The following is a 21,792-nucleotide window of genomic DNA, read 5'->3' as shown; positions in this document are numbered from 1 at the left end:
GGATAGATAACATGTAATGTATTGAAGTTGAATTTATAAAACAAGATTTTTTTAGGGTTCTTGAGTATTAAAACAGTTAGGAAAAATTTTCTGCACAAGTAAAGTACTTACAGTGATTATGTGTGTGAGAAATGATTATTGATATTGTCAGTTTACTATATTATTTGTTTATGAATTTAGATAAAGCAATTGTGTAGAGTCTATTTTAAATATACTTGGAATTGAAAATTAATTTGTATGAGTGTTCGTGGCGTTTTTGCTCATGACACGCTGGGACGTTATCTGTGCACCTGTTAGGGGACATACAAGCGCAAAATGACATGTAATTGTTAAATAGATCATCTCAAAGGAAATAAAATGATAGTATTCTTATTAAAATAAGTCGTTGAATCGAATCCCGTTATTTGTTATTGTTATATTGGGTATATACAATCTTGATATCAAGCATTTTTATTCAGTTTGGTTTTTCCTCGTTCTGTCATGTTTTTAGATGACGCAAGGGAGAGCGCATCATGACTTTTCAAAAGTATCGTCGCCATCTTGTTTACAATTTCGCCCCTGACCTCTGCTCCACGCGTGTGCGTCTGAAAGAGTCATTGGAACAATGAGGTTCGTGAATTCGAGAACTGGGCAAATTCACATTGTCCTGCGGCAAAAAGCTTTATAATAACTTTCCCCACATCGTGTTTGTACAAGACATGCAGGCAAAACTTGGAAATAGTGAGAGAAATTGTGTCAATCATATTCTTCCTTATTATAAATCTTATTGGTGATTTGTGCTGGACAAATCAAACGAATCAAGAACAATAGCTAAAAAATCTTTGTGTTTTGTTCAATGAAATTTCTACATTTTTTTTTTTTTCATGTTAGCAGCACTTGCCTTGTTCTTTCAAGGAGCTTTTCTTAAGAAAAAATGATAGTTGCGGCCTTTTCATATGTTCATTGCTCATGTAAATACAAGTTTGAAGATGTTCCCCAACCAAAGTAACAAAACTGTGGGAAAATAAGGATACGCACGATGGAGGGGAGGTGACTCAAATATTCAGAAGCACGACATTCAGCAGCAGAAACGCTTCAGTATCATTTATTTCTTGAACAATGCAAATGCATGCCTTTACATAAGTGCACCACTTTACAGAGAAGTTCTTTCAAGGAACGCGGCTCGTCTCCGGACCCATCATGGAAATTCCCGGACGAATCGTTTTGTCCGGCACTTTCGGCCAACCGACTTAACTTACCGGCTGCCACTTCAGACGCTTGTTTCCACATGTCGGCGGTTGTCATCAACTCCCTTTGCCAGTGCGTCGTCGAATCACTCATGGGGTTGGCAAAGAAAGACCGGCATTGACAAAACCCGGATCGGATCGGAACAGATTGGATCGGAATATGGAGATGACAGAAAGTTTCGCAATGTTTCTGTGGAGATTATTCGTCTCAATGACACGGTAAGGGATCGATCGAGGTCAAAACAACGGTACTTCACAGTGACGAATTCGGTATTTCGTAAACCATGTAATGGCCTAAAGCCTAGTTTAAAGGCCGCATTAACGTCGCATTTAATTCAGCCGTATTAATTTTATACATGGTTAATTCGGCGTCTAAAACCATTTTATACGGCCGGTCGAATTAAATACGGGTCTGCTAGATAATACGCCTGGTCCAGGCGCATAGAACGGCGTAAGTCAGATTGGTTTTAAACGCCGTATTATCCATGTGCCGTATCAAAGTTTTTATAAGGAATGCAAATGTAGCTAAACCGGCAAAATACTGCTATAAGACGGCGTTGGTTTTAAACGCCGAATTGGGTTCCAGCCGTAGCAAATATTTAATTGAATTATGAAGTCACCCGAAGGATTCTCCAGCGGTTTTAAATAAAGTTTTAGCTAAAACCTGTGCGCTTTACAACATCATTGAACATTGTATTTATTGGTCCTCTTTTTTTCGAAGTCAACTCGATAAAGTATATTACTTCATGTAGCCATCAATATGGTCAGGGTTTGGGCTAGGGTCAGGGACAGTATCTAGAACACACTATATTGATGGCTACATGAAGTTTCAACCCGCGAAACGAGCCATGTACCGCTGTCATTGTGATAGCGCGGGCACCTATTATAGCCCGCTAGAACTAAATTATATACCTACGCCTAATTTAACCTCAATACCGTAAAATTTCGATAATAAGCCCCGGGACTTATACTTTTCAAAGGTCCTTTTTTTGGGGGGGGTGGGGGTGGGGGAGCTTATAATTTGAGGGATTTTTGCGTCTGTATGACCAAAAAAGTTAAATTCATTGATCAAACATCGGCTACGAAAAGTACAATAAGAAAAGACTTTGATAAAGGTTTAACTAGGCCGACTTGAGAACAAATAACGTTGAAATAAAACAGCCATTACTTGTTCAAAGTATGTAAATTGCTTTTATACAGCCCTCCGAGTATAACCCGCCGGGGATATTTGAGCTTATTATTGGAGGGATGGGGGGGGGAAGGCTTATATTCGGTGGAGCTTATACACTGGGGGAGCTTATTATCGGAATTTTACGGTAGGTTTGTTGTTCATATAAACTTGTTAGAAAGAGCGCGGAGATTTGTTGAGCTTGAACACCTGGGTAAAAACCACTGAAGCGCCTAGCTGCATATATTAGCCACCTCTACACCGTCTAAGTCTGAAGTTATTCAGTGGCTAATATATGCAGCTAAGCGCTTCAGTGGTTTTTACCCATGCTTACATGCGGGCTTGTCGCGTAGTCTAAAAGCCGGTTGATGACAACCTTTTGTCAAACGACTGTATGGCGAGGGGCCCACATGTTGGTAATACTTAAATACTTAAATAAATACTCCCTATACACATGTATATATAGCTCACGCTAGTAATGGGCAAGGCGGCGTCTTCAAAGGATTGCAAGCTTCGTTACTTAACAGCCTGAGCTTTGTGACGTTATGGCTGGATCTTATGTAATTTTATGTAAATCTATCCTTCAGACACTCTCTGTGACAATCGGCCGAATCCTTTATACATTTCAGTACAACAGTGTAAACAATGCGTCCGCCAAAACCCAAGGAGATTTCTTTTTCCTCGTGTTCGCCCTGTGACTTATCCGCCTTGACCAAAAGGTAAGGTTGTAATATTGATATCGGTTATATTGCATTTTGTGTAAATGTGTATTTTCGTCTGGTAGTGTTTCGTTTTGTTGCATAATAGCCGTCAGCCCCCTGGATTGAAAGATTGTTGTATCGCAAGAAGCAACAGTAAGCCATGGATTTGTCTAGCAATTCAGTGTTTCTTCATCTTATTGTGTTACTACTGGAATAAACCGAACACACTACCGAAGAACGGCACCGGCTACGTCTGTCACCCAACACAATTATGCAATTTGCCGCTTCACCTACTTAAACTCTATCAAGAGATACTTCACTGGTATCGTTATGTTTTTATTCGTCTTCTAGTGATATTTACGTAGGCTAGTGATAGTTCATCTGGGCGCTCATAGTAAATACACTGGACCACTGTAGTCTCTTATGTAATAAACCGCCAAAGAAAAAAATTGATTCAAAGTTTCAACCAAGTTGCGAAGGATTAACGAAATAAACAGTCCAACTCAAGCTCACAGATTTTAAGGTTTAATACATGGTTAACCTAGATCTGTTTTACTCTATTCTTCTAAAAAAGTGATTATGACGTAAGATCAATAGCGCAAATGTGCTGTTAATTGATATGATAAACCTGTCTGCTACATATGATTAATTAAAGTTCCTTGTTATTTGCTAGCACCACAATATTTCTTCGTAAATTTGCATGTATTAGTCGCTTTCGCATTTTTTTTTTCAGAACTTCACAATATAGTCGACCACAATAGAATTTCACTTATTGATTGATACAGAACAATACTATTGGGGACCAGAGGCTAAAAGTCCGCCTAACCCACCCCCTGAAAAAAAAAAGTAAGCAAAGTAAAAAAAGAAATTTATGGTTTTAAGGTGACATAAAATCGAAGATGGCAACGGCATGTCTTGACCAAGATGTCTTGACCAAGATGTCTTGACCAAGATGTCTTGACCAAGATGTCAAGATGAATGCCCCCCTTTTTGCAAAACCCGAAATTTTGAGCGGTTTTATGTAGGCCTCAAATGAACTAAAAAGGCCCGTTGGGGATTACGGCAAAACAGCTATTACTTTTATATCAAGACATTGTGAACAATGCTGTAATCAGTTATCGTCCGCTGCATTTTTCGACATACCCTGGTTTCTGTGCCTCGAACGTCTCTCTATTTAGTGGCCAACCTCGCTGGTCCGTTATACTGTACGCATAGTAGAGGTCCGTTATGCTGTACGCATAGTAGAGGTCCGTTATACTGTACGCATAGTAGAGGTCCGTTATACTGTACGCATAGTAGAGGCCCGTTATACTGTACGCATAGTAGAGGTCCGTTATACTGTACGCATAGTAGAGGTCTGTTATACTGTACGCATAGTAGAGGCCCGTTATACTGTACGCATAGTAGAGGCCCGTTATACTGTACGCATAGTAGAGGTCCGTTATACTGTACGCATAGTAGAGGCCCGTTATACTGTACGCATAGTAGAGGTCCGTTATACTGTACGCATAGTAGAGGTCTGTTATACTGTACGCATAGTAGAGGTCCGTTATACTGTACGCATAGTAGAGGTCCGTTATACTGTACGCATAGTAGAGGTCTGTTATACTGTACGCATAGTAGAGGCCCGTTATACTGTACGCATAGTAGAGGTCTGTTATACTGTACGCATAGTAGAGGTCCGTTATACTGTCCGCATAGTAGAGGTCCGTTATACTGTACGCATAGTAGAGGCCCGTTATACTGTACGCATAGTAGAGGTCCTTTATACTGTACGCATAGTAGAGGCCCGTTATACTGTACGCATAGTAGAGGTCTGTTATACTGTACGCATAGTAGAGGTCCGTTATACTGTCCGCATAGTAGAGGTCCGTTATACTGTACGCATAGTAGAGGTCCGTTATACTGTACGCATAGTAGAGGTCCGCTATACTGTACGCATAGTAGAGGTCCGTTATACTGTCCGCATAGTAGAGGTCCGTTATACTGTACGCATAGTAGAGGTCCTTTATACTGTACGCATAGTAGAGGTCCGCTATACTGTACGCATAGTAGAGGTCCGTTATACTGTCCGCATAGTAGAGGGTCCGTTATACTATACGCATAGTAGAGGTCCGTTATACTGTACGCATAGTAGAGGTCCGTTATACTGTACGCATAGTAGAGGTCCATTATACTGTACGCATAGTAGAGGTCCGTTATACTGTACGCATAGTAGAGGTCCGTTATACTGTACGCATAGTAGAGGTCCTTTATACTGTACGCATAGTAGAGGCCCGTTATACTGTACGCATACTAGAGGTTCGTTATGCTACGTATAGTAGAGGTCCGCTATACTGTACGCATAAGAGATGTCCGTTATACTGTACGCATAGTAGAGGTCTGTTATACTGTACGCATAGTAGAGGTCCGTTATACTGTACGCATAGTAGAGGTCTGTTATACTGTACGCATAGTAGAGGTCTGTTATACTGTACGCATAGTAGAGGTCCGTTATACTGTCCGCATAGTAGAGGTCCGTTATACTGTCCGCATAGTAGAGGTCCGTTATACTGTATGCATAGTAGAGGTCCTTTATACTGTACGCATAGTAGAGGTCCGCTATACTGTACGCATAGTAGAGGTCCGTTATACTGTCCGCATAGTAGAGGGTCCGTTATACTATACGCATAGTAGAGGTCCGTTATACTGTACGCATAGTAGATGTCCGTTATACTATACGCATAGTAGAGGTCCGTTATACTGTACGCATAGTAGAGGTCCGTTATACTGTACGCATAGTAGAGGTCCGTTATACTGTACGTATAGTAGAGGTCCGCTATACTGTACGCATAGTAGAGGTCCGTTATACTGTACGCATAGTAGAGGTTCGTTATGCTGTCCGCATAGTAGAGGTCCCTTATACTGTACGCATAGTAGAGGCCCGTTATATTGAACGCATGCCAGAGCACCGTTTTGCTGTCCGTATAGTAGAGGTCTGTTATACTGTACGCATAGTAGAGGTCCGTTATACTGTACGCATAGTAGAGGTCCGTTATACTGTACGTATAGTAGAGGTCCGTTATACTGTACGTATAGTAGAGGTCCGTTATACTGTACGCATAGTAGAGGTTCGTTATGCTGTCCGCATAGTAGAGGTCCCTTATACTGTACGCATAGTAGAGGCCCGTTATATTGAACGCATGCCAGAGCACCGTTTTGCTGTCCGCATAGTAGAGGTCTGTTATACTGTACGCATAGTAGAGGTCTGTTATAATGTACGCATAGTAGAGGCCCGTTATATTGAACGCATGCCAGAGCACCGTTTTGCTGTCCGCATAGTAGAGGTCTGTTATACTGTACGCATAGTAGAGGTCTGTTATAATGTACGCATAGTAGAGGCCCGTTATATTGAACGCATGCTAGAGCACCGTTTTGCTGTCCGCATTGTAGAGGTCCGTTATACTGTACGCATAGTAGAGGTCCGTTATACTGTACGCATAGTAGAGGTCTGTTATACTGTACGCATAGTAGAGGTCCGTTATGCTGTCCGCATAGTAGAGGTCCGTTATACTGTACACATAGTAGAGGTCCGTTATACTGTACGCATAGTAGAGGTCTGTTATACTGTACGCATAGTAGAGGTTTGTTATACTGTACGCATAGTAGAGGTCTGTTATACTGTACGCATAGTAGTAGAGGTCTGTTATACTGTACGCATAGTAGAGGTCCGTTATACTGTACGCACAACGGAGGACCCATTAAAAAAGATTGCATTTGTAACTAACGCAAGAATAATATTGTGTCAACATCAAACCTTCTCTATTATATGATTTGCCTTTGTAACAATCAGCACCATATGGATTTTACTTGGTTTTCAGTGACGTGAAGAAGTATTTTGTTAACAGCTATGACTTGTACGAAAATCTCTTCCTCTCTTTAAAAGGTAAGTTAAAAGCGTTTCTTCAATCTCTCCATGATGCATCCCATTGATGTGTTTTTCACCATTAAAATATCCTAAATCAACGTCGCGATGTTTTTTGTATTTTCAAGATTGTCTACTATAAGCTGAAGAATGCTTATATACTCACCATCCTGTTTCCTGCTGGCTTTATTAAATGTCCATTGTCCTTAATATGAAATTATGATCGCAAGTGAAGCGGAATGGCTTCTTTCCCTCTTCCTTCTTCCGCTTAGGAAAACTCCTCTTGTCCTTGAGCGCGCTGGTTGTTTATAGGGAAAGGGCGGGGATGGCATGGCTAGTGCGAAATAACCGTGTTTTTCGTACGACTCATCTGAGTGGATTCTATTAAAAGTGGGTATGAGTATAATATCCTATTCGCTGTGATGGACTTGCAGACCCGTCGGCGTTTTACAAGTACCCGGACGCTCTGCGCTTGCCTCTCATTTTTTACTATGGACACACGGCAGCCGTGTATGTGAACAAGCTGATGCTAGCACAGCTTATTAAGGTAGGGTTTCTTGGCTTATTTTCGACTATGGACACACGGCAGCCGTGTATGAGAACAAGCTGATGAGCACAGCTTATTAAGGTAGGGCCCTGTTTCTTGGCTTATTTTCGACTATGGACACACAGTAGCCGTGTATGTGATGCTTGTCTGTTACTATTTTTCGGGTTTTCTAAACGATCTTTAAAACAACTTTTAGCCAAACGTCTAAATGACGTTTTGTTACTGTAATAATATAAAGTAACAATAATATATTTAACCTCGTCCAATAGCTATCCTTTATTTGTTGGTTGTGTATCAACAATGGCTCATTTTTCTATCCCTATATGTTTATTTTATAGAAAAGAGTTAATGTCGAGTTTGAAGCTATCTTCGAGACTGGCGTTGATGAAATGTCTTGGGATGACACGGTAAGAATATCGATTTTATCCATGACAACACAAGTATCACTGATTCTGACTACTGCACATACAAGGGTATTGTGGTGATTCTGACTATTGCAAAGGCAAGGGTTTTCTGGTGATTCTGACTATTGCAAAGACAAGGGTTTTGTGGTCAAGGGTTTTGTGGTAATTCTGGCTATTGCAAAGGCAAGGGTTTTGTGGTCAAGGGTTTTGTGGTAATTCTGGCTATTGCAAAGGCAAGGGTTTTGTGGTCAAGGGTTTTGTGGTAATTCTGGCTATTGCAAAAGGCAAGGGTTTTGTGGTGATTCTGACTATTACAAAGGCAAGGGTATTGTGGTCAAGGGTTTTGTGGTAATTCTGGCTATTGCAAAGGCAAGGGTTTTGTGGTCAAGGGTTTTGTGGTGATTCTGACTATTGCAAAGGCAAGGGTTTTTGTAGTAAGACGTTTATTGTGTCTAAAATACTCTAAGGTGCTACCATACAATCGTAGTCCGATCGCTCTAAGAGGCCGCCATCTTACCTCGCCCCAGTCCCCCTAGTCCCTCTGCTACTACAGGTAGCCCAATACTACATCTCCCCTTTTAACAGTAACCTAACATACAAACGTGTACTTATGGTCTACTTCTAAATTGACCTATACAAGTAAATATTCTAACATTGTTCTAACCGTAACTAACAGCACTCATTGTGAGTCAGTATTCTTCAATGTATCTGCAAGGTCTGCGGCGCACTCTCTCTGATCGCCTCAGGGTTGGCTGCTCTGGCGTAGGGCACGGCTGTGGTACTCGGTTCCCATCACCTTGTGTGGGTCCAGACATTTCATTGAAGGTCTCTTTGTCGGAGACTGATGGTTGTTGTACCGGGAGAGGGCTTGACTGGCTTTGTATTGCTTCCGGAATCGTGTATCTCTCGGGGAGTATAGGGGCCCTGTACTGTGTAGCAGCGTATGTTGGCTGAGGGCTTCCTAAGGCTCTTCTTACCTGTCGACGGTTTCGTCTCCGCAATCCCTTTGGTGTTTGTATTACAACCGATCGTGGGGTTTCGTGTGGCCTGATTATCGTCCCCTCCGTCTTTAGGTCTGGTACCCATACTCGATCACCTTCTGCTAACTCCTCCCCCTCTGCAACTCTGTGTCTGTCATAGTCTTCCCGCATTTGTCTTCTGTACTCTCTTTCTCTCTTTCTCACTACATCATTGTCTGGGAGTTGAGGTTTCAACTCGTCAGGGTGGCACGGTACTCTCGTTTTTAGTTTGCGACCCATACTTAGCTGTGAGGGAGAATATCCGTTGTGAAGCGGTGTGTTTCTGTAGCTTAGAAGAGCGAGGTACTCGTCATCGCACTTCTTCAGAAAGTTCTTTATTGTCTCGACGGCTCGTTCCGATTCGCCATTTGACTGGGCGTACCAAGGTGATGAAGTTATGTGATCGAATCCCCATGTTGCCGCAAACTTGTTGAACTCTGCAGAGGCGAACTGTGGTCCGTTGTCGGTAACTAAGATATCTGGGATTCCATGTCGACTAAAGGCATTCTTCATTTTGTTTACTGTATCACAGGCTGTTACATTCTTGCTCACCAAGTATATATCGATATCGCGCGAATAGTAGTCGATTATGTGCAGGTAGTGTCGGCCTTCATGTTGGAAGAAGTCTGCTCCGAGTTTGGACCACGGTCGCTCTGGGAAATCTGTTTCCTTCACCGGTTCTATACGTTCCTTCCGATATTTTTCGCAGGTGGCACAATTGCGAACCATCTCTTCAATTTGTTTGGAGATTCCGGGTCACCAAACGGACGATGCTGCATTGTCCCGTGTCTTGGATATGCCTTGGTGACCATCATGTAGGTACCGTAAGATATCTCGCCTGAGACTCGACGGAATTACAAGTCTTCGTCCCCTCATCAATAGGCCTTCGTGGGTGGATAAGCTTCTTCTTTCACCCCAGTATTTCTTCACGGGCCCATAGAGCTTCTGTTTGGTTTCTGGCCACCCATTCTGTACGTAATGCATCACGACTTTCAATGCGTCGTCTCTCTTCAGCTCTGACCGTATTTCCTCTAGTCTCTTGTCGGATGTTGGCAGGTGTAGCAGTATGGTATCCACATAACAGTCTGCTTCAGCGTACAGGTGGTCAGACTGGCACGACGTCTCAGACCTCTTTTCGTTTAGTGGGCACCTAGATAGTGCATATGCGGTATAAAGTTCCTTGCCTGGAACGTGCCGAGTATCAAAATCGTACCTCATCAGCCTCATTCTGATACGCTGTATGCGTACCGGCAGCTCATCGATCATCTTGGAAGTAAACAGGGGTACAAGGGGCTTGTGGTCTGTTTCGACAGTGAACTTCATGCCTACCAATAAATCGGACCAGTGCTCTAGGGCCCACGTGGTTGCTAATGCCTCTTTTTCTTTCTGTGCGTATCTGCACTCGGTGTTTGTCATAGATCTGCTTGCATATGCAACAGGACGCATTTCTCCGGATGGCTGCTTCTGCATGAGTACTGCCCCCAATCCAAAGCTGCTTGCATCCGCGGAGACTACAGTCTCTTTCTCGGGGCTATACAGTGCAAGCACTCTCTCTGAAGCCATTTCTCCTTTCAAGTCATCAAAGGCATCATCTTGCGCCTTGCCCCAAACCCATGCGCTATTCTTCTTAAGCAGGTCGCGAAGTGGTTGCGTCTTCTCTGCTAGATTGGGACAGAACTTCATTAGTTGGTTCACCATCCCGAGAAATCGTCTCAGGCTAGGGATGTCCCTAGGTACATCCATGTCGACGATAGCTTTCACCTTGGCGGGATTTTTCTTGATCCCCTCGTTATCGATCACCTGTCCAAGGTACTCAATCTTCTTCTCTGAGAACTTACACTTGTCTGGGTTCAGTGTCATGTCGATTTCCGTGATGCGGTGAAGGACGGCAGCCAGTCTCTTATCGTGCTCCGCTTGGTCTTTTCCAACGACCAGGATGTCGTCCATATGACATAGTGTGCCTTCTAGTCCAGCCAGCTCCTGGTCCATTTTCTTCTGAAAGTATTCCGGTGCAGAGGAGATTCCGTATGGCAGACGGCGAAACATATACCGCCCAAAAGGAGTGATAAAGGTAGTAAGCTTAGCGCTTTCCTCGCTTAAGGGAACTTGGTGGAAGCCTGAGTTAGCGTCAAGTTTGGAGTAGATCGATCCTTTGGCTATGTTTCCGAGAGTCTCTTCCACTTTAGGCATTTGGTATACTTCTCTTCTGACTTCTTTGTTGAGCTTTGTGAGGTCGACGCATATTCGCACGGTTCCATTTGGCTTTGGTACCACTACTATCGGTGCGCACCAGTCCGTGGGCTCGTCTACTGGTTCTATCACGCCGAGCTCCACCATCCGGTTTATCTCTTGCTCCACTTTCTTTTGCAGTGGGAGCGGTACTCGTCGAGGGGTTGTCAAACAAAATGGCTTTGCTCCTTCCTTAAGACGGATCGTGTACTCTCCGCTTAGTTTACCTAGACCATTGAAGAGGTGTGGGTTCTTGCGAACTATGGTTTCCTTGTTGATGAACGGTTCTTCATTTTGCTGGTTGGCGCTGCAATCGATAGCCCTGACACTGTAGGTATTGGAGATTTCGTGTATTAACCCTAGCTTGCGGATAGCTGGGATCCCTAGAAGCAGTTTTGTTGCACCTCTCACTACGTAGACACATTCTTCGATGCATGCTTCCCCGAGCTTTAGGTTCATGATTGTTTGTCCAACAGTTTCTAGTGGTGTATCCCCTGCGCCTATCAGCTTTCTGTCTGACGGCGAGAGTTTCCCATACACCTCTCTGTACACGGTTTCCGGCATCGCAGAGACCTGGGCTCCGGTATCAATACACCACGTTAGCTCGCGTTTCTCTACTCTCAGCTTCACATGCCATCCAGGATCGCGAATATAATCGGTAGATATCTCAGGCATTAATGCTTCGGCCTGACTGACTTGATTTTCGGAAGACGTGATGTCGACGTTTTTATCTTGATCCGGTAATGTATTATCTGTTTGAGGGACTGCCAAAACCCGTCCCACGAATGTCGGGTTATGCTCTAAAACCTCACCCTCATGTGCATCTTCTACTTGACTTACTCTTGTATTCGGTTTGCTTCTACATACAACAGCGAAGTGCCCAACTTTGGTGCATTTATCACAACGCACGTTAGCTGCTGGACAGTTGATTTTGCCTCGAGGATGGTCTCTGCTACAGTATCCGCATCTATCAGGTGGCTGTCTCCGTTGACTTTTCGTCTCGGACCGCTGTGCATACTGGGGTGCTGTTTTTCCAGGTGCTCTCAATCCTACTCTCTCGATTGTTGCCGTCTTTGATTCTTGTAGCTCCCGACTAGATGCTTCTTTTATCGAGAGGATTGTTATTGTTTTATCGAGTGAAAGCCCTGCACCTTCATCGTACAACTTCAATTTAGACCTATCATCTACACAGGAAAAGGTAAGCTTATGCCTTATAGCTTGCTCGAGGAATTCGGGTGGGAATTTACATTCTGCAGCCCTTTCTCTTACAGTGACTACCCAGGAGTCAAAACTCTGATTTGGTTCTCGTTGGAGCTGGAGCCAGAAATTCTCGCGGAGCATTAACTGTGGGTCTCGTTTAGTAAAATATTGGTCAAACTTCTCTATCACCGTCTTGTAATTATCTGGTTTTCGCCCGGTATAGGGTCTCCACCATCTGGGTTTGGTTGATCAGGGCGAAATACAAAGTTACTATATATTTCTAGGCATTTGTCTCCAATATGATTGAGCAGTAAACCCACCTTGACTTCGTCAGGCTTCGTGGAGGTGGCAGTGGCCTTCAAATAAATTTCGAATTTTTGCTTCCACTTTTTCCAAGCAAACGCTGGATTTCCGCTCGAAATTTCCAATACTTCGGGTGGCTTCACGAATGGCGTGCTGCTTGCCATCTTCTGACACCATGTAGTATGACGTTTATTGTGTCTAAAATACTCTATGGTGCTACCATACAATCGTAGTCCGATCGCTCTAGGAGGCCGCCATCTCACCTCGCCCCAGTCCCCCTAGTCCCTCTGATACTACAGATAGCCCAATACTACAGTTTTGTGGTGATTCTGACTATTGCAAAGGCAAGGGTATTGTGGTCAAGGGTTTTCTGGTGATTCTGACTATTGCAAAGGCAAGGGTTTTGTGGTCAAGGGTTTTGTGGTCAAGGGTTTTGTGGTAATTCTGGCTATTGCAAAGGCAAGGGTTTTCTGGTGGTTCTGACTATTGCAGAAGCAAGGATTTTGTGGTCAAGGGTTTTCTGGTGATTCTGACTGTTGCAAAGGCAAGGGTTTTGTGGTGATTCCGACTACTGTACAGAGAAGGATTTTCTTATTATTCTGACTATTGCTTTTTGTGGTGTTATGGTGATCATAACTACTTTGCAGGCAGGTTTTTTGAAAGAAAGTTTTTTTTGTCACATTTCCATTCCATGGCCTTTTTTAACTATTTTTATTTGCGTAGGAAAACTTCCGCATGGGAGGGGAATTCACCTGGCCTAAAGTGTCAGCAGTCGCTGAATATCGAAGACGTGTCCGTGAGGTGATCCTCGAAATAATCGAAACCACTCCCATGGAGTTACCAATCACACAAGGCAGCCCCTGGGTGTGTGTAGGATGTGAATGATGTTACTCAACATAGTCTTTAGGTTCACGTTTATACACTTATATGCCCTGTATATGTGATAACTCAGCAATTGGGTTGAGGTGCCCGGGCTGATGTATCATCAACACCTTTTATTATCTAGCATCATGGTATGCGAATAGCACAACATTGATCGGCCTAGCAATGTCAAGTCTCTAGATACGTAATACGCTACTAGGCGTAGTACCGTTTATTCGAGTTTATATCCCAGTGATGAATTTTCACGCGCGCTCATTGGTCAATACGGGTCACGTGTACATTTTACATGACAAATATCAGTCGATAACGTCCAGGCAAAGTGATATCTGTCCTGTGAACATTTTAATAATAACTCCTTAAAACAAACACCATGGTTTTCAAAACGCTATGAAGGCACAGAAAGAGTGTTTCATTTTTTTCATAGAAATATCACCAATGTATACTTTTAGAATTTATCCTGAAATGGGAAAGAAAAAGCAATGACAAAGAACTTCACAACAGCGCGCGCTCGTGGCGTCATTCCAGTGCACGTCAGCGCGCGCGCAGAAGACATTTCAAATTTGAAAACTTTTGCTTCAATTTCTATTCCAGCTCTCAGCAGAACAATAAGAAAACAGTCTAGGCGTAAATCCATCAGTTGAAATACAAGTTTTGAGCTTGTAGTTTCTGTTCTAATGAAAAAAAATTGTTGCCGGATTGTTATCTTTCGCGAATGGCAAAAATTCTAGTGCACGTCAGCGCGCGTAGAATACACTTTTCGCATTTCCAGTGTAGTCACTGGGATATAAAATAAATAAACCCCTTTTTTGGCTCACTGAGATATCGGCGGATAATGTCCGCGGATAAGAAATGGTCCTCAAAATTTCACAGTTGCCATCGAAGCTTCGCTTCTCGGCCAACTTTTTATTTTTCGTACCATTTCTCATCCCTGGACATTGCCCGCCGATATCCCAGCCGCCAGAAGGGGTTTATTTACTAAATATACTTGCATTTAAACCTTATAACCTATCTTCTGTTGTAGTGGGCATTATTCATGGGCATGGAGCACGAAAGGTAAATCACAAATGCCTAGTAGCACGATAACGATATCGTAAGGGGACTGTAAAGCTGCTTCGCTATGTTGAGAAATCGAGATGTGCATCTGCACTTGTTTGGCTGGTGGAATGTGTTGCCAATATAGAAAACAAACCAGTCTAGGTCCTCGCCTGCCACAAATACGGCATCGGGCATGTCCCTTCATCGAAGCCCTAGACTTTGACTATAATATGATTAATCCATTTCACAGGATTCATTTGGAAACTTCATCTGTACTTATCCGCCAGTTACCGCTGTCCTATGTACAGCGGCCGCCCAATTGGATGTACGCACCTACGAAATCTGGTATGTGAAGAACCTTGACCTGGTAGTTTCAGGCTAGCCAGAAGATCCCGCATAACATATATCTTTGATAGCCTTTGAATTATGCTCAATAAACACCTTTTGTCGTTGAGAATTATAAAATAATGATCACAATGATAGTCAATGAATTCTGCCCAATTTTCGGCTTTTTTTAAAGGCCTCCTAATTTTGTCTCGATGTTTCAGATGACCCGGTGGTGGATAACCCGTTTATTCGCGTGAAAGCCACGCACGTGACCCTCGGCAAGCCACGTGACTTTCCCTCCTATGGCTGGGATAACGAGTACGGCGAATGCATAGCAAGGTACACGGGCCCATTATCGCCCTGCTGGTGGGCTAGTGAAGTTCTTGTTAACCAGATAGAGCCTTCTCCTATCCGCGATATCCAAACTCACAAAACTGCAAAGTAACCACGGTAGCGCGCGTCGCATTGACATTCATTCTGATTCAGAAAACATGACATGCCTAGAAGTGTTTGAATGTTTTAAACTGGATACTGTCGGGTATTAAATTGAATCATTATTATGCGCTTGTATTGATCTTATTCTTGATTGCAGAGTCCCTGAATTCGAGGCCACAAAGTACATGATCACAAACGGAGAATTCCTGGAGTTTGTTAGGACTGGTGGTTATGAAAATAAGAGCCTTTGGTCCAAAGAAGGTCAGTTCTCTTATTCCTTGTTTAAAAATTAAATAAAATCGTTTTAGTTTCAAACTCACAGAATACTGATTCAAGCAAAGAATCTATATTATTTACTTTTTTTCATCTGGGTGAAATACCGTTATAACATTGGGTATGTTGTCTGCTCTCAGTAGCTGACTGCAGATAGGTAGTGAAAATCGTGGAAATGGCGGTTTTAATTTACAATGGCACACAGGGTGGGAATGGCGGTCCTTTCGTCAAGCACGCCATCCCACATTCTGGGTATGCGATCAGGCCTGCAGGAGCGGTTGCGGAGCCGACCTTCAGGGATACTCACACTGTAGTCAAGCATCTGACGTCAACTCCAACGAGAAGCCGCTGATCATTCAGAACGGTACTCACTATGGCAGCGCCTCGTCTTTTAGGTAAGCTGTGATAGGGATAAGTCTTGCTTCAGCTACCGTGCAATGCATGATGTCCTTGACAGTGCCCCTTTAAAATATCTTGCTTCAGCAATGCATGATGTCCTTGACATCGCCCCTTTAAAATGTCTTGCTTCAGCTACCGCGCAATGTACGATGTCCTTGAGCTGCCGCTCGACTGGCCCGCTGAGGTGAACTACCACGAAGCTAAGGCCTACTGCGCATGGAGAGGCCCCCAATACAGGCTTCCCACCGAGGCCGAGCACCACGCCATGAGAGGACCACAGGTAAAATTTTACTGCACTTTTAAAGACCCTTAAGTCAAGCTCAGCTGTGACATTAGGCAAAATGTGTTCAGTGTCTGCGATGTTAAGGATTTCAATGTGAAGATTTGTGTCGTTTTTGTCTTGTTTTGAAGTTCATTTCCTTACCATGCTGGTTGGCTAGTGCAGTTCAATAGATAATGTTGTTTTGTGTTTCCCTATTGGCTTAATTCACAAAACTGTCAACGTGGCCACGGTAGCATGTGTCGCACTGTTAATAAAAGAACGAAAGCAGATATGCCCTACGGTCATGTAATAAAGCGTGGTCGCACTTGTCATTGATGATATTTTAATGCCAAAAACCTTTTTTTTGGCTTTTCATGTCCTTTACGCTCAAAGCCGAAGTATTCCTTGCCTCTTTATTTTATATTTTTGCTTTACAGAAGCCCGTATCAATAGGCGTAAAATCGGACACTATCTTCCAGGACAAAATAGAAGCAAATATCAACATGAAGTTTGGATCGTCATCGGTAAGCTTGTTAGCCAAGGTCGTAAAAGCGCGGTCCATTTAAGTTAAATCAGATCGTTGCTGATAGGATATGCCAACAATACTCTGAAACAGCTACAGAAAAAAAATGATAATGGGTGGTCTGCGTAGGCGTGGTGGGGACATTAATGAATTAACACTCTGTTCAAGTTTTTTTTATTAACTCCTTTAGACAGTTGTTTTGTTGTTTTGACGTTTTGAGCTTTCATCGAAACCTCAACGAAACCGCTTTAATTTCTGGCAATTTCTGACGCAGATTGTTCTTTTATTATTATTATTTAATTTAATAATATAGTTATTATTTATTTATTTTTCCTTTTTTTAAATTTTTGTACAGGCAGTAAACCTGTTCCCTGCGAACAAGGCCGGCTTTCATGACGTGTTTGGTAACGCATGGTCCTGGGCAGAGGACCACTTTAATGGGTTACCTGGCAACGATACCCACTACTTGTACGACGACTTCTCAAGCCCGACATTCGACGGCAAGCATTATATGATTATGGTATGTTGCTAAGATGATACATCATCATACGCAGTACTCAGTCTTGCCAAATTGCTTTGATACAAGCATTGCATTGCATAACAAACCAATTTTTTTAATCATATTCCTGTGAACAGAAGAAGAAGTGACCTTCTCCCTATTTCTTTTTCTGTTTGAAAAAGTTCCTCGTATTTTTTCCCCGTTTTTCCTGTGCTGAGGCGCATTTATAAAATCTTCGAGAGTGACGTTACAAGCCCACGTTGCTTCACCAGGGAGGATCATGGGTCTCTACAGGTGACGAAGCGTCACGATTCGCTCGTTTCTCCTTCCGCCCACACTTCTTCCAGCATCTCGGCTTCCGATTGGTGCGTTCAGCCACTGCTGAGCAGCCGCCTGTACGGCTGGTCAGTACAGAAGTATTTGTCATGGGCGCAGGCGTACAAGGTATGTACCAAGTTCTAATTTTTGGATTTGATGTGTTTTTTTTTATCCTACCATCAGTCATGCTAGTAGAAATTCAATGACAATTAAATTTTATCACTCAAAAACAGAAATTAAACACCCCTGCTGTCTGGAGCTGTTTTACGTTTCCCTTGGCTAAATCTCTGTTGATTCTGTTAATTCTAAATTTCTTCGTTTCGAAAGAAACTTTTATACAAACTTTGGTTTGTATATGAAGCCATGATAATCTGTTTTTTTTATCGGTGCCGTTTATTTGTCCGCTTATATCCCTACTTATCCAGAACTGGTTTTTGTTTGGTATATACTTTCAATTTTAATATAGAGATGTGATTAATTTTAGAACGCTCGATAAATGTGCCTGGGCTGTCTTCCACGAACCAGGATAACTGGTTCCCAAGTACTAATTCCCAGTACTCCGCGGACACGATAGAGTTGCTGAGTTCTGAGCTCGTAAAGCATTATGGGAGCACTGAGGTGTGTTTCGCTTAACAAGCAGTATAACTCGCGTGTGATGAAAACTAGCTGGTGGACTGACAGCTATTGGACTTACTCTATGCTTCTCTGCCCGCCACTGCATTTATTTTTGTCATAGCGACAGCATGAAGCAGAAGGAAAGTTATATTAATATCCACTACGCAAAAATGCGTAGAGGGTAAAAATGCGCAGTGGACACTAAACAACAAAGCATAAGATGTGGCGATGGCTGATCTGAATTACAATTGTCTTTACAGGGGCGTACATGGAGCCCCCTCCCCCCCTTCATGGGTCAACACAAGAATTAACCATACGATCATCAAACTTTCCATTTGCAGGAACTCTTACACTAAGAATGCTTCACACTATCATCCCCCCTGGGGATGGGACATAAGTCAATGTGGGGGTGGGGTAGGGTTGGGTTGGGCCTCCCCCTCGACAAGATTGTCAAGATACCGACTGAATGGCATGTGTGATCACGCGTGCCTGCTGACGTCATCAAATCGTGAGTATATCACTTCATTTGATTGACAGCATCGAGGCCGCAGGGGATAGGAAGATGACAAGGACTATTCTACAGTAACAAATGTACTGGGCCAACGTTCGCGTCCTAAACTGGCCTTGATATGTTGATTTTTCACGTCGTTGTTTGGTGGAAAAGGGCTGAAATGATTCAGACAAAATTCCTTTTTATCTGCTTCTCTATTGATTCTGTTATTTTCTGTCGGGTGGAGGGAGAGGGGCACGAGTATGGTAAACTCAGTTTTCTTCAGCTTCCTTAAACTTAACAATACCCCCTTCTATCACAGGTCAGCCCGTTTATCAACTACTGTATCGAGGCCACGAAAAAGCAGAAAACTCCCCGTGGCACAGCCCTGCACCTCCTTTGCTCCGTTGGACGGGACTCATTCGAACTATCTAAACATTTTGATAAGGTAAGTAAAGCACTTAGCTCCCTGTTACGGGTCAATGCAAGTCTCTAACATTAGGTACCGCTTTTTTCAAAGACCGCTTGGAGACAGAGGTTCACATTTTCAATCAAAGCGTGGATACCCCACCCAATTTACCCCTGCGGCCTTGGCTACTTGACTGTTATATTGCTGCTTGCTTGTAGGTCTGTGCAGTTGATCACAGCGGGCGATTAGTAGACGCTGCGCTTCGTCTACAGAAGGGGGAAGGAGTAGATTGTACCACTCAGAACGGAACGGACCATGTACAATTGGCGACGAGTACCGACCCAGACAGAGTCGTATTCAAACAGGTTTGCTACACTCGTTTCGCTGTGGTTAAGTGTTGCTAACACTGCCAACAGAGATGGCAATTTAATAAGTGAATGGCTTAAACGAGTTTTTAACTTTTATTGCATATGTTTTTATGCTTAGGCTTAATTTACCCCGGGTGCAAGAGGCCCACAGGCCGGGTTTTTGAAGGGGCAATGGTATCAAGGCCACCCATTAAAACTCCAAATAGATACTTAAAAGCTGCGTTTCCACTTAGCCGCGAAGGATATTCCCTACACTCGCCTTGGCTCAAATTGTCGAGAGCGTCTTTATTGAATAAAAATCAAAAAGGGGGAGAAATAATCGGCGTGTGTGGGTATTGGGGGCTGGGGAGAGGGGGGGGGGGAGTTGTGTCCTTCGTCCCTCAGGCGCAAAGGATAGGCTACGAATCTCGAGAAGCCTCTAGCACCCAAGATTTACACAAACAAGTAGATTTGGTGGTTGATTTTAAAGTTCCCAATAGTCTTATATTTGATTTTATTATTTACTTTACTTTATTTTATTTGTGTATAAGAATCTATCGGAACTTTCCTTGTTTGTTCTAGCTTACATGGTTACCTATCGAGATAGGAACGTTCGACATGATTGCGTTCACGGCTCTGGAGAGATTGTCCAACCCTAAAGGTGACGTGACATCTACAACTGCCCGTTAAAAGTATTTTCTATAACGACTAATATACACAATAGATTTGTAGGAGGGATGGGCTAGAAAGTGTAAAAAAATTGGTTGCATAAAAAAAGCGTGCCCCTGCTCCCCTATATTTGTTAGCTGATCTCCTATAAGGTACCCTCGTGTACATCAAATATGCATTATTTTGGGAACTCCGTCCCTCCCGCACACCTATTTGAAGTGAAACCCTGGTTACCTTGAATTGCTGCCAGAAAACCTGAGGGGAAAAAGGAACGCGTACTCCCGCGAACGCAAAGTGGTAAAAATATCCCTTTATCGCCCTCCGAGACAGAAATCCCCACGACCACAGGGAGCTCACCTCTACGGTTTAAATAAAGTTATAATTTTTTTTCAGCTTTGCGTTGTTGTTGATTTAGTGCGTGTGTGCGTTTGTATCTCTTGTTTACTTTTTCGGCGCTCGGTTCTTTTTGGCGCTCTCTCATTGGTTAGCGGTCTAACGGCCGTCTCGACTGCGAAATGGCTTCCATGTCACGACATAGAACAACTCTAACTTTATTCAAACCGTAGAGGTGAGCTCCCTGTGCGACGACTCAACGCGTATGAGCTTTTGATTTACTTGATTTTTATTGAAGCTTGGCTAGTGCGCATGCGTGAGATTGTCAACCCTGCTGGTTTGTTGATCGTTGACGCTCACCACGACTGGGACCAAGATGCCCTCGCCGCCCTTCTCGGAAAACGGTTAGTTGACACATATCTCTACTGTCTGCCTATCAGGTTTCCTGTGGTGACGTCACATAAAACCCAATCGAGCAAAATTACGATTCTATATTATAGTGAACAAAAAACATTGGAAAGCATTTATTTCCGACAAAAAAAATCATAATTACTTGCCCTTTCTCAACGTTGAAGTGATAATTGGAACTCACTAGGTTGACTGGTTTTAATTCTGCAATTTGAAAACCGCCGGGAATTTAGTCCATTCTAGGAATAAAAAAAAATAGAGGAATGTATCTAGGGTGTGTAGGTTACGGGCAGTGTTAGGTGTAGGGCAAGCGAGTAAGCTTTTGTCTTTTTCTTAGCAATTTAAAGCCAGGAACAGATTGTGTAGGTGTTCCCTTGTTATGATATTGACTCCAGTGTAAATGTTTTATTTGCAGATTTAGGATGCTCGGTTGTAAGCCCGGTATTCACTTCCAACGAGAGGGGACAAGGGACAGCGACCGTTGCCATGGTGCCGTCACTATCTGGAGAAAAGACGAGTAAACTCGTGGATAATTCCTAGATTTGTTAGTGTTTAGCTAGGGCCTGGTTGCCATGACTACCTCCAATCATAGGGTTAACTTAATATCTCGTTTTACCGAGGTTTCTAAATTAAGTTTATCTACTTTTTATAAGACATTGAAGTTTGAAACCCCTATTTTATCGAGTGAAAATAAACGCATATTATAAACAATTTATTTTCAAAATTCACCTAGCTCGTGTCTATGATCCCTTTGCCCCCGTCCCGCATTCAAACAGTTGGGGAGGGGGGAGAGGTCTATATCTTTTTGCCTGTCCCGCTCTATTAAAAGAGGACACGTCTATAAGGTGCCCTCCCCCCACTGTCCCA

The 21,792-nt window shown here is 43.1% G+C and overlaps 1 protein-coding gene across 1 annotated transcript; it reads left to right on the top strand.

Annotated features, from left to right (window-relative positions):
* The first annotated feature begins 2,724 nt into the window (after nt 1-2,724).
* Nucleotides 2,725-21,636, top strand: LOC5509809. Its single transcript, XM_032378765.2, has 21 exons — nt 2,725-2,810; nt 3,024-3,113; nt 6,956-7,020; nt 7,434-7,546; nt 7,885-7,953; nt 13,425-13,565; nt 14,605-14,636; nt 14,869-14,963; nt 15,167-15,284; nt 15,538-15,641; nt 15,859-16,048; nt 16,185-16,332; nt 16,752-16,838; nt 17,193-17,357; nt 17,609-17,780; nt 18,139-18,272; nt 19,082-19,207; nt 19,387-19,533; nt 20,098-20,176; nt 20,816-20,921; nt 21,341-21,636. Exons 2-21 carry the CDS (start codon nt 3,040-3,042, stop codon nt 21,444-21,446), a joined length of 2,271 nt encoding a protein of 756 aa, XP_032234656.1. The 5' UTR covers nt 2,725-2,810; nt 3,024-3,039; the 3' UTR covers nt 21,447-21,636.
* Nucleotides 21,637-21,792: the final 156 nt, after the last annotated feature.

The sequence above is a fragment of the Nematostella vectensis genome, chromosome 1 (genome assembly GCF_932526225.1).
Source record: "Nematostella vectensis chromosome 1, jaNemVect1.1, whole genome shotgun sequence".
Lineage (NCBI taxonomy): Eukaryota > Metazoa > Cnidaria > Anthozoa > Actiniaria > Edwardsiidae > Nematostella > Nematostella vectensis.
Note: the sequence above shows the minus strand (reverse complement) of the source record. Positions and strands in the feature narration are given on the sequence as shown.

What these genes read in the sequence shown, in the direction of transcription:
- LOC5509809 (XM_032378765.2), top strand. Translation starts at nt 3,040, where the DNA reads ATGCGTCCGCCAAAACCCAAGGAGATTTCTTTTTCCTCGTGTTCGCCC. An exon ending in TGCTAGCACAGCTTATTAAG is followed by an intron (nt 7,547 to 7,884) that starts GTAGGGTTTCTT and finishes TTTATTTTATAG; the next exon opens with AAAAGAGTTAATGTCGAGTT. An exon ending in ACGCCATGAGAGGACCACAG is followed by an intron (nt 16,333 to 16,751) that starts GTAAAATTTTAC and finishes TTTGCTTTACAG; the next exon opens with AAGCCCGTATCAATAGGCGT.